Genomic DNA, 13,129 nt, shown 5'->3' with positions numbered 1-13,129 from the left:
ATGAGAAGGAATGCAGCATGACTCTGAGATAGCTACCTGAGGTTGCAAGGCTCTCAGTTTAGAAAGAAAATGTCCCTTTTCATGTGTAAATGGAGCAAATGCAATCTGGGCTAATCCAGTTTAATTAGAAATATCATAAAGGCATCTTGATGTTTGTTCCTCAGAGAGTGCTGCTCATTTGGCTTTGAAATCACATTTACTCTCCATTGATTCTGAAATTCACATTAAGCATTTCACTCAGGAAGCTTGTCCTCTCAGCATCATTTTCAGTCCCTTGTGCTGTACCACCAGTTGGTATTTACAGTTCTTCCCAAAGTACAAGATGTGCTTAGCAGCATTACCTTGATTTTCCAGATAAAGAAACCAAGGCAAAAGGAGGCTCAGGACTTGAGTCCAGTACTCCTGACTCCCAGCCAGTGTTTTTTCCACTTGGCTAAATGGTGGCACAGCACTGCTGGTTTGGCATGAAATTATTTCGGGCAGGGGAGTATTTCCCTAACTGCCTCTTACAGATGTTACAGGATTGCAGAGGTCTGGGTTTATTTCTAAAACCTGCCTTCCTGGCTCTTTAGGCATGCACTTTTTAGGAAACATGACTGTGAAAGAAATTACCTTGAAGCTACATTCTGATCAGGCCAAGATACTGTTTGGTTTTGCTTTTCAGGACTACAGGAAGACGCAGCAAAGCCTGCTCCAGCTAAAAACCAGTCCTTCACCAAAGCTGAGCCTCTTCCCAGCTTGACAAAGGCAGCATCATTTCAAGGGTTGCATGCAGGACCAGTGCTTGTGCCCCATCGCCCACCACCCAAAGTTCCAACTGCGAAGAAGCCGGTACCACTGCAAAGGACTGGAGTCAAGGTGGAAAATGTAAGATAGTTGCAGCAAAATGCATCCAGCCTCCATTCCACAATGTGAACGATGGCAGGAGGGGTGGCCTGTTAAACAGTTTTATGTATGAAGTCCTGTCATTTGAAGTTTTTAGCCAGCAGGCACTGAAATGATTTTGTGTATTGTAGTCACGAAGGCAGAAAAATGTAAGAAAGATCAGAAAGAAAAGAGAGCTGTGAGTGCCTTACTTGGTCATATTCAGCTTTTCTATTTCTCAGTCCATTCTTTTAGATTTTGTTACTTTTCTTCTGGTTTGGCTAAAGCTTCCCGGGATTTAAGACTCATCCCTTCTTTATCACAGTGTTTACTTTGACCGCATCAGGAGTGGTCTGCTCTGTAATGATTTAAGGCAGCTTCATCATCAGTCTGCTGTTCTGTATCCTGTTCAGAGACACCTAACTTTGCTCACACACCTTGTAATGGGATTCAGCCTTTCACTTTGAATTCTGGATTCTACTGAAGAGTTCTTAAAAATGCAAGCCTGGAGGTCTCTGCCAGGTCTCTACAATAGAGATAATAGTTCTTCACCTCTAGAGCTGCTAAAATGATTATTTAAGGGTGAAAGCAATTTAAGTACAAAAGAAAGACAAAGACAATGTTTTATATTTTTGCTTTGACAGAACCTCTGCTAGGAAGCTCTGTTCTAAGTTGTTGGGACTCCTGCCTTGCCTTCCATTGTAAAGGCATTCATCCCTTCCCTATAATGGACTTTGTGCCATCTCTACTTTGCACATTCACAGAAGAAACAAACCCCAGAGCACGCGTTGTGTGCCCTTTTCTTAAACACTCAGTGACAAGGAATGGTCTGTTTGTGTGGTCACCATTCCCAAGGTGCTCCCGAAAGGCGCTCAGAGGGTTTGCCGTGTTGGTGTTAGTTACATGAGCTGTCCTGCAGGATCTATCCATTTCAGTTTGACTCTCCTTCAGACTTCCACTCCTTCCTCCGAGTGAGTTCCGATGGGAGTCATGTACTTGAAAACCTCTACCCAATCCACTTCTATCGTTAAGAAAGCTTGCAAGCAAATGGAGGCCACTCATCAACAATATATAGACAGAAGTGGCAGGGGATATGTCCATTATGAAATATTGACTAAATATTTTGGCTGCATTGAAAAGTCTGTATATTTTAATACCATGAAAGAATAATAAAGAATGAAAATGCTTTCATTCAGTCACACAGAGTTGTGAGAAATCTGAAGCAGCCCTTTCCCTCCTGGACTGAGCTGAGCTCCAGTTATTTATATATTTTTAAATGGTGAATATACGCTAGACTGTAGTTTGAGAGCTTACTTTTAGCTTCTGTTCCTAGCATCACTGAGACATGACAGAGCTATTAATGCATTTATTGTGTCAACTGAAGCTAATTGTCCTTCAGCCTTGTCTATCAGCACAAATCCAAGGCGTGTGCTAATTCCGCCCTCCCTATGCGTTCTTGCTTAAATAATATTAGTCAGCAGAGAGATGTAACAAATAAATAACTCTTCAGAGCTGTGTTTATTGGGCCTGGAGAAAAATCCTGACAGGGAAGAGAAACTGTCAGAAAGAGATGTATTTCTCCTACAGGGAGTGAACAAGCTCTAGTGTCCTCGTCCTCAGACAGCACTTTGTAAATGAGCACAGGTCCAAGGCACGATGAGTGAGAAGAGAACCAGGCAGGTGCAGTGTAAAACGGTGCTGTCAAGCCTCCTCTTTGTACTGCTCTTTTTTCTTCCAGTACTGTCGGCTTTTCTCAGTAATGCCATCAATAAGGCTTGCACTAGCAGTGACTCGTAGTTTAAGGTACCCTTTTTAGTCTCAAATTTCTTGTTCCTTTTTCCCCTCAGGCCACATCTACAGAAGAGCAGTTTGACCAACAGCCAGCACAGTCTCCTTTCGGCTTTCCAGAGCCCCGTCTAGAAGCTGGACCTATTCTTACTCCAACCAGGGTTACTCCAGTCCCTAAACCCAGAACCACACAACCTGGGAAGCCTCAGGAGAGCAGGGGCAGCAGTGAAAGGCAGCTGCCCTCCTCCAGCATGGCTGAGGCCATCACGCTGCCTCCCCAGAACGCCTCCTTTGCCCCAAAGGTGCCACCACGAAGAAAGAAGTCGGCTCCTGCAGCTCTTCATCTGCAAGTTCTCCAGAGCAGCAACAACCCACTTTTTAGTGGGCTGATGTTCAACCCCCCCAACAACAGTCCTGGGCTCTGCCCTCAGACTCGGGATGCTCCCGGCCCCATGCGGGCCTCTCTCTCAGCTCCTACCTCCTCTACCAGCCCAGAAGACAACACAACTAAGCAGTTGGCACCAAGCACCCCAGAATCAGAGGCCAACCTTCAGCACCCTCCTGTAGCAGGCAGCCAGCATGCACAGCTCTCGGATACCAGCTCCCTTGCAGAGAACAGCAATCTTTTGGACCTGGGCCTGGATTGTTCCTGCCCTCTTTCTGTGCAGGTGGCATCAGCTACTTCTCCAGCACACACCTCAGAAAATCTAAAACATCCCAGCTTGAAAGATTTCAGTCACTGGGTTACATTTAGTGACGATGAAGACAGCAGTGGCCTGTCAGAAGGGTTCAGCAAACTGCTTGTCTTAGAGCAAAACAAAAACAGCTTGATGAAGGCAAACACTGATTTAGAATTGTAAAATTTTGTCCCCTTATTGTTCCTATAGAAATCGTAATCGTAATGCAAAATAAATCTTTTGCACAAAGATTTTTATTTAAGGGAATAGATCATCTGTCCAGGCTACATTTCATGTTTAAAGATTCTGCCCCTGGAGGGACGTGTATAGGGTATATACAACCTAACGTTATCTACAGCTTGTTTGAAAAGTTCTTTATTCTAAGTTATTTCTTTTTATTAATCCATCTTAAGATGTTTTATTTCATTTCAGGTACAAATCCTATATAAGAACATGTAATGATGTATGGAAAAAAGACCTTAAGAAAAACATTTTCCTGTGAAATTTATATATTAATCCATTTTCGTCACTTGAAATAAAGCACCCTTATGTGGAATAGCTGGACTGCTGCAGTTATTCTGGATCTAGCATCCAGAAGGGGAGTAGACACCAGTATAGCTACAACAGTAACACTGGCATTGCTCTGCTACTCACTTTCTGTCGTGCAGTCAAGGCTTAGGCAGTATCTTCTTGTAGATCCCACCTAGCTGCGGGGTTGGCAGGCCCGGGGACTCGCCGTGTTAAACTCCCTCCTGTGTTACAGTAGAAGGCACGCTGTGTGGTGTGAGGCTGTACAGCAGAGCCAGGAGAGGTGCTCAGCAAGAAATGCCTGGTCTTACTCCATCCCAGGCATGTGAACCTGGGTATTACAACAGCCCTCCCAAGTGCTGTGCTGTTAATGGCACTGTAGTAACATGCCTCAGCTGTTCTGAAAGGACTGGGGAGCTACTCAAAACACTGCTCTGGCCTACAAAGAGATTAAAGGCATCCCCAGTTGGTTTTCTATCACAGTTCCAAAACTCACCATAGTTTTTGCTCACAGCAAGCCAATGCCAAAAAACATACATACTTCACAATGAAATAGCACATGGACAGTGACAGCCCCTTTTTGAAGAAACACTGTAGTCTGCTCATGTATTAGCTATGGAAATATGGAGAGTAGTTGAGACCAGCTGATGGCTTAAGTCATTGGCATATTCATGTCTTATGCTAAAGGCAGTTTAGTAATTCAGTAGTCGTGTCCCCGTTCCCATCCTGTGCTTTGTAGGAAAATGCCATGGCAGTCTTTTATTTCCACAGGGCAGATGAGGAAAGAGCTGCTCTTGGAACCCAAGTCTATGCACGTGCAACACAGGCTGTTACATCCTGAAACTAAGCCACAAGCACATGACTGGAACAGCAGAACCCTCCTGCAGTGGGGAGCAGTCTCTTGTAGCCTAATTTGCTCACTCACAGTAAAACTCACCTTGAACACCAACCTACCTGTAGGCAGGTAAGTGGTGGAAGTGTGTAGAGCCACTGCTCTCGCCGTGCACACCCGCTGACCATCAGCTCTGCAGTCTGTTTTGTACCAGGGAAGGAGCTGCCATATGCATCCCGTTCCCATCCCCCAGCAGCTGTGCTAAACCTGTGCTGCAGCAGGGGATCACTGGACATCAGCTGGGAAGACTAAGGAACAGAACCAAACATGGGCAACCGCATCCAGGGCTGCATTTAAGCAGCATGGGCACCACTGTAAAAAACAAAAGCTGTTGCTCAGGGGCTCTGTGCATCTGCAAAGGGAGCACACCTGGGAGGCAGCTCTGACACACGGAGACTAACAGGCAGCTCCCATCATCGGTTCTATGCGGGTTCTTGAGAACAAAAGGTTTGAAAGAGGATAATGTGCAATGGTTCAGACCACCGCAGCAGTGCTAGGGGAGCAGCCCGTTAACCACTGTGGACACCAGGCAAGCACTCCTGCGTGCCTGTCCTGCTGCTCCCTGAGATGCACCTAGTGTGCACTTACCAGGGTGGGCTGACTCATGAAGTATTGCTCAGCTCAAAGCGGGCTTGATCTTCATAATGAAGTTCTCTCTCGTTTGTTAGCAAGCCAGCAGTCATGCTTCTCAGGAGCCCAAGATTTTGGCAAAGATAGATAGATAATCCATGGTGCTAAATGTGTCTTATCTGCTCTCGCTGCCTTGCCTGTGCAGTGAAACTGTACCCTGTGGATGCCATTTGTTCAAAGCAGGCAGTTAAAAATCATAAACAGATTGCAGCCCGTCATGGTGACTTCTTAAGAGAAGCATCAAGATCTTTCTTTTATTATTAAAGGACAGAGACCACTTTTAAGCAGCTGGTGAAGCTGAAAAAAAACCCCTTGGTGGTTTTTTTTCAGGAAAGATGTATTTAAAAAGTTCAGAATTTGGTGTTCAGAATTAGGATTTTTTTTTAATATGAAAACCAATTTGCTTGTTCTCAGCTTCTTGGCAACTGGAATTCAGCCATTTTCCTCCTTGTTATGCCTATCTGTTTCACTGCCACTGCCAAATTTTGGACACAGAACACCCTATAGGAGCAGACGCTGCCTTCATCTGAGCACCTGCCATCCTCCTCTGCTCCCTTGTTTGCCAGGCACTTCCAAAAAAATCTCCAAATCCTTCAAAGGCCAAACCAACCAAATGCAGTGCTAAGCTGCTTCTGTGAGTGCCAGTTCCATGTGGTAGCAGGCTGGTGAATAATGCTGAAGCCAGATAGTTGTTTCCCTACAAGACAACACAGAGCTGTAACCTCTTCGTCCTCTTCTTAACAAAAAAGATACAGTGAATATTTATGGGCACACTTCAGTATGAAACATCAAGAGCAGTAAAAGAGAGTACGTTATATGGCCATAGCCAATGTTTTCTGCAAAGATAGTTAACAGCTCTAGGACAGCTAATTTACATGTTAATGAAAGAGGGAGCAGGAAAGCCCATTAAACTGGATTTATACAAGTCAAATAAAATCTGTTTTATTACTCTCCTTGAATAAGAGAAGTAGCTGGCCTTTAGCATTCTACCTTATGACTATGTATGTGGCCAGCTGCCTCTTAAAGTATGAATCCTGGCAGCTGGCTGGTTTACACCATCAGTGACAGCATATACTGGTCAATCACAGCAAATCAAGGGAAAGGAACGGTCAATCCAGCTGAAAAGGTTACAGCAACGAATGAGGAATCTCCTGGCTCTACAGATTATCTTCCATACTGGCGCCCACCACCCCAGCCAAGGGATTTTTCAGAGGCAGGCACTTGTGGGCTGGGTTCTAGTTTGGAGGTCAGAAGCAAAGCAGAGCCAGACTTGCTCTGTGTTTGGGAAACCACTGCAGCAAACTCAGACCCTTCTCATTCAGGATTAAGCTTTTTAAGGTGGCTGATCACTGAAGCAAACAAAGAGAACCAACCTCAAAATATTATTTAGAATTTCCACTCTGACAAAACAACATTTTTGCTTTTTCCTTTTTGCCCAGAATTGCCATTTTCACCAGATGGAAGAATTTCTCCTGTCTAGCTGCTGCCTGGCACCACGAGCACAAATCAGAGTGAAAGCCAGTTTATACTACTGTAATCACTTGATGACTGCTGCTACTAGAAATACCAATACAGCCATACAAGAGTGCTGGACCACAAGTGCAAGAAGATTAATGAACTATTAACCCTTCCTGCTTGTCCTTAGTCCTGGATGCCACAACACAGACAAGATAGATACCATCTTTGCAGGTACATGAGACAACTCACGTGTCAGCCACACCTGCAAGCTGGTTCCCCAGCTAGGAGGGATTAAGGACATCATTTCAGACCTAGGAATTGACATAAAGGCAATATTCTGAATTAATGTGACACCAGACAAGCACAAAAGCGTAAGTTTCTGATGGGAAGCAGATACAAATGCTACGCAACAGACCTTCTTCTGGCCCTCGAACCAATGTCGGTACGTGGTTTAGGAGGATCTACTGCAAAATCCAAAAGCACAACTGAAAAGCTGTTCAGTTTGTCAAATACTGATGACCGACTGCGCCGCCAGTACTACGCCTCTTACCAGAGATGAAGGGTAACTATGGCGTTCTCCCAGCATGAGACAGTCACTAAAAAACAAAGCAGGTCTTTAACAAAAGTGAACGTGGTCCACAGCACTCATCTGGCAGGTCATTCGACTTTAATGTGTTTTATGGCATATCTAGTACATTTTTAAAAACACATTTCATTACTATATTAAAAAAACAACCCCCAACTTCCCCTGAAAATATTAGTTTTAAAAGTTACACATATATATACATACAATTACAAAAAGGAGAAAGTTGCCATAGAGTTACAGTAATAAAACATAGATGCATCTACTGAGATGAACATGTAATGTTATTGACACGAATCCCTGTAAGCCAAAGAAGTCTATTAAAAATCCATATGAGATTTGTCACACTGAACACGCATTCAGTTATTAGAAGTCTTGTCTATTCACAATGAATTCCACATACCCTCTACTTTGTGAATACAGTGTGTTCTAATATATTTACACTCAGTAAATATATTTAAATAATATATTCAAACCACAGTGTAAAAAGGATAAACCTCTTTAGAAGTTATGACAGTTTTGTTACACTTTCTATCTGAAACACCTCCATGCAGTGTTCTTACCCACACCTTGGTTAGGGGGAAAACATGCTCTTCTCGCCAGCGTGGTGTTCTCCTTCTCTGCACTGCTCTTGTGAATTTCACTATGCAACTGCAGCAGGTCAAAGCTCAACTTCCAGAAGTGTATATTCAGATCTGGTGTCCTCCTGGGCTGGAGTGCCTTGAAGTAGGAACAGCTGAGGTGGCCTCAGGAGCTGGCAGGACTGCAACGGCCACTGGCGCCTGCACCGAGCCCGTGCAGAACCGCAAGGCGCATCCCACCTCTCTGCTAGCTTTCATAGCCATAATTTTAAGGCCAGTAATATTAGATCCATTTCACGTGAGTGATGTTAAGAGACATCTTAAGCCTGTCATCAGTACAGGCCTTATTTAACCAGTGGTCAGCTAGGACAGAGTAGCCTAATCATAGTCTATGTTTGTTTTCGGAGGGCTGAGGGTTAAGTGGAAGGAAGGAAGAGACCACAATTAGACAAGGCTGCTTTTAACTACATTGCAAACTATCTAAGACTTTTAAAAAGTGACTGAGTGCTGCCATATTTTCTTTTTGCTAAAAAATACTTATTTATTATCAGTACTGATAAGGTATCCTTAAAATAAACATAAACTCAAGTAAGACAACACTGCTGTCTTTTCTCTATATCTACACCGCTAAACACACTTGGGCCCCAACAATCCAAAACACCTGGGATCTTCCACATTTCCAGTGGGACTTAAGATCACCTGAATTTATTCCTGTACTACTTTTCTCTACCTGAGCTCCAAACTCTTAAGCATTAGTTTCTTGTCAGGGCCTACATTTGCCTTATTCCACTTGAGCATTTTTCAATGCTCTTCTTTAAATCAGCTGAAGAAGAAGTTTCTAAATGAGCAACATGAGCCGGGGATTTGAACGTGCTATCTTCTGCATACGTCCCAAGAGTAAAACAAAAGAGCTAAAGCTTTGTTCTGTATCTTCCATGTGAACAAGCACAGAAATGCTGTGAGTCTGACCAGATACACACTGTCCTAAAGAAAGCAATCTCACAAGTTGCTAAGGTTAAGAGAGAAATGTACAAGGTGAACACTGCTTTTGTTTTCATTAGCACAAACAGATTAAAACAACTGCAGTTGCCTATGCAACTGACCCATCACTAACAGAAAACAGAAGCCGTATTTGCTGACAAATCTGGGTGGCCTATTAAATGAAAAGGCAAATTACAAAACCTCCTGTAATTTGGCCACTACACCAAAATGCTACTTTCCTTGGCTTGGATACATTTCTTCAGGCTCCAGTCAGGCTACTTAACATGTCATGTAAACCAAAGCTTTGAGGCAGCCACATGCTGCTTCTCCCCTTTGACACAACCAATTACCACCTGTTTTTGATCCTCTCTGTAAGATTTTAGTCCCAGATGCATATTTACCTTAATGAGACCACCCACCTCCAGAAAGCTCTCTTTTTGTTTGTCCTTGATAAAGCAGATACCCTGGGCATTCTCCATAGTGAAGCTGTGTTGCTCCAGAGGGATATCTGTAGACTAAGTGCTGGAGAATTTACACACATTTTGTCGACAGATCATGGTCACTCTAAGCCAACACACATTCTCTTTTTGCCAGGTTTATAGGACTTCAGTTTGTATTTGTTTTGAACACATTTTAGAGATAAGTTGGAGAAGTATCGAAGTTGGAGACGTACTGAAATTATTTTAGCAGCAGATACTACTGACATAGCATCTTTGTAGTTCTGCACATCCCCTAACAAATGTTAGGAGAAGAACTTACTGTGTTACACCAAATGGAGGAAATAACAAACAGCCAAGGATGGCAAAACGTCAGTCTCCAAGTTCTTGGGCTAAAACATCTTGAATGAATTTCAGTGTATGTTGGTACAGGAAAGCATCCTTCTTCTTTGGCTTACAAATATTGAGATGATTAACATCCACTGGAATAAGGTCTCCAATTCCTAACTCTGGAAGAGGTAAAAAAAAGAACAGAAAGAAAAAATTACAGAAGTTAGTAAGATCACCTAGACTGAAAAGCACATCTTGAACTAGCAAATCCTCTCTCAAAAGCAACTTTGCCTATCTTCAATTTAACTGTTTTGCCTTCGTTATTTTTTAATGTGCTAAAAGCATCAATACATACTGTTATAGTCAGATAGAGCTGTACACTGCTACAAAAACCCCAGTGGTAAACCACCAGGTCAGAGTTCAACTATCTTTATTGGGAGTACACTAATGTACATGTCTCCACATAGACAACTTTGAAGAACCAAAACTTCACTTACCAGTATCTGACTGACAGCAAAGCCCTGACTGAAGTTTAAGCATTGACGTGTGCAGGGATAGGGTTTAAATCTAGACGATCAGAATCTGGATACCCACTAATTGCCCACATTCCTTATAAAAATACTTTGATGTGGAGGTTAAATATGGAACTAGAATGAACCTGAAATATGCCACAAATCACTACACACATTTCAGGGGAAATGAAAAATTTAGATTGCTTAATTGTAGAATACAAGTATTCCATTTTCAGCTACTGATTTTGGGGCACGCTATGGCTTTCACCTCTATCACTATCACTACTAGTGAACCTTCCATGTAGGATGCCATGACTGCCACATTCCAGTTTATTATCTATTCAGTCAACCTCCTGAGAAATCTTCCATTTTGCTTGGAACTCTATCTTTAACCATGTAGAATAAGACTAGAGCAGGATGAATGTTTGTCTTTGCATGTGCAAGCATGGATGTAAGAAACAGAGAGCATACTGCTTGTCAGCCTGGGTTTTGAACAAAATGAATGGCGTGCCACTGAACTGTCAAGTGCTCTCCACAGGCTTTTCAAGAGAGCTCACATGCTGCATTGCGTGTCATCTCTAGAAGAGGAGAAATATGCTATAAAATTCTAAGTGGATGGGACTTATTTGTGTGCTCTCTTATCCAGACCTCTTTTTCATTTTATTCTGGTAAAAAAAAGAAAAAAAAAAGAATTCCCAGTTTTTTCAGTCCTTGCCAATAAGATTGCACCAGCAACATTTTCACAAAAAATTGCTTCCTGAGAAGACACGCTGAAAAAATACTGCTAAATATTGCCTCAGGAAAACAGGGATGTACAGTCCCTGTTTCTTGAAAGCAATAACCTTGCATTTAACCTAGTGGGTTTAGCTGGTGGAAAGCCTGATCTAAAACCCAACAAAGCAATGGTTCCTGTTCAGCGCCTTACAGGTACCTTGGGCAGTGCAGAAGAAGATTTTTTTCAGGGAAAACCTGAAAATACCAGACTTACACCAATTCTCTAAGTTGAACACCCACGAACAAAGCAAGAGAAAGAACTGGCTGGTTTTCCTTTCTCCAAAAGACAAAAAGACAGAGGGAACTCTTCAGGAGGCAAAATATTGCTTGAGTACGTGAGATATGGAAAATAATGGATTCTTAACACTGAAAAAGAGTGTTGTAACTTTTTCCTTCCATTAGCAGTTTGCTAATTTTCTTCTTTTTTTTTTTTAAAGGAGGAAATAGCTGAAATTCCTGGGAGCTTATAAAGCACTATTCAGCCTATCTACAAAAGAATAAACAATAGTTATTCGTAAGTACAAAAGAAAGGACTACAACAATGTAACCTTAGACCAGGGTTTTTTCAACAAGTGTTCCTCACATTTAGAAAAATCAAACCAAACAATTGCTATTCTAAGATACAAATGTAGCTGCCTCTGACCTCAGCAGGGAGACTGTAGCTTAAACCGAGCCAAAAGTTTAAACAAAAACCCTGTAACACAACAGATGCATTTTTTTTCCAGGTCTTCCTATCATAGCATTTCTAATCCTTCCTCATTAACGATGCTTACATGAATATATACAACATTAAATAAATTAAATGGCTATTTGACTTACTTGCTGATTCCAGAGGTACAACATGCAGTTTTATCATACTGTTTATGTGTGTGGGTAAGGTTTCTGCAAAACTCAGCACTGAAAATTTCTTTTCTTTGGCAAGAGACAGGAAGTCATCATTCAGCTCTTTAAGGGCAGGAGAATCTGAGAACGAGCAACATGATTTGTGCAGCGTTATCTTGAACATAAGATTACAGCATTTGTCTAGACTGCATTCCTAGAAATGTTTTGGAAAAATTAGTACTCCAGGAAAAGAAGTAGCATTTTGCTTTTAATCCTTTTTTCCCAGCTATCATAGGCAACAATTTTTTATTTCTGCTTAGCATGGGATTTATTTAGAAGGTAAGGGTCTGAAGTCCAGCATATGCTGAATTACTAAATGGCCCACACTATTCTTCTATAAACCAATTCTGACACCCTTTTTTCCCCCCTCGCCTCTGCAATCAAATGAAAGTTACTCAGGATTCAACACCCAACCCAAAACATAAAAAGGTGGTTTTTATCCAGCTTTTTCTGACAGCATGATTAAAAACCAGTAGCTTCCTGAACGGATTAGCATAGACCCCCGTTGTGAAGTGGTAGCAAAGCGAGCGTACCCTTGCTGAGCTCTTTAACTTCCGCAGACGGAAAGAGAAGATATCTGGCATTTATAGAATATTCAGCCAGCTGGGAACCATGGTGAGGTACGCTATAAAATATGATTCCTCTGGTGTTGTTTACAATTTTCTCCGTTTCTGGATTCTTGGAAGCATCCACCAGCATCTTTTTGACTAGAAGACCTGGCAAGAGAGACTGAATTAATGCAGGGATCTAAACCACTGTGAAAATAATGATCATGCTATATTATCCATGAAACAACTAACCATATTCTTGCCTCAGCTGATTAGTCCTTAGTTTGTCAAATATGTAAGATTAAGTTCAAAACAAACCCAAACAAAACCTGAGGAGGCATTAAAATGAAATATCAATGAATGATGCAAATCCATTTTTGGTTTGCTTTAAGTGTTGCTAATGACATTCACTCTATGCCTGATCATGGAGAAAATTCTGCCTCTGGGTTCCCATTTACATGAATTTCAACTCATTGATTTTATGTTTTTAAATCAACATAGTAAAAACAAACAGCAACAAAAATCCTTTCAAAATGTATATGCTGATGAATACAATGCATTAAGAAAGAAGAAATCTACTTCTATTTTTAGGTCTTTGCAAATGTTTTTTGATAAACTACTCGGAATAATTGCATTTCAGACTGAATTTGTCCAACAGCTTATT

General features: G+C 41.9%; 2 protein-coding genes across 7 annotated transcripts in view; one reads left to right on the top strand and one right to left on the bottom strand.

The window, feature by feature from the left end:
* The window catches only part of SYNJ2 (synaptojanin 2), a 66,817-nt gene extending 62,932 nt beyond the window's left edge, over window positions 1-3,885 (top strand). For all 4 annotated transcript variants that reach the window (XM_030498862.1, XM_030498861.1, XM_030498863.1 and 1 more), the window contains 2 exons: window positions 665-867; window positions 2,712-3,885. In XM_030498862.1, coding sequence (XP_030354722.1) covers window positions 665-867; window positions 2,712-3,512 — 1,004 coding nt within the window. In that variant the 3' untranslated portion in view covers window positions 3,513-3,885. The remainder of the gene's footprint in view (window positions 1-664; window positions 868-2,711) is intronic.
* Window positions 3,886-7,465: 3,580 nt separating this feature from the next.
* SERAC1 (serine active site containing 1) overlaps window positions 7,466-13,129 on the bottom strand; it is a 24,055-nt gene continuing 18,391 nt past the window's right edge. For all 3 annotated transcript variants that reach the window (XM_030498865.1, XM_030498866.1, XM_032920183.1), the window contains 3 exons: window positions 12,451-12,633; window positions 11,855-11,998; window positions 7,466-9,928 (listed from right to left, as the gene is read on the bottom strand). In XM_030498865.1, the coding sequence (XP_030354725.1) occupies window positions 9,792-9,928; window positions 11,855-11,998; window positions 12,451-12,633 (464 nt within the window). In that variant the 3' untranslated portion in view covers window positions 7,466-9,791. The remainder of the gene's footprint in view (window positions 9,929-11,854; window positions 11,999-12,450; window positions 12,634-13,129) is intronic.

Source organism: Strigops habroptila, chromosome 10 (assembly GCF_004027225.2).
Source record: "Strigops habroptila isolate Jane chromosome 10, bStrHab1.2.pri, whole genome shotgun sequence".
In the NCBI taxonomy this organism is placed as follows: domain Eukaryota; kingdom Metazoa; phylum Chordata; class Aves; order Psittaciformes; family Psittacidae; genus Strigops; species Strigops habroptila.
Note: the sequence above shows the minus strand (reverse complement) of the source record. Positions and strands in the feature narration are given on the sequence as shown.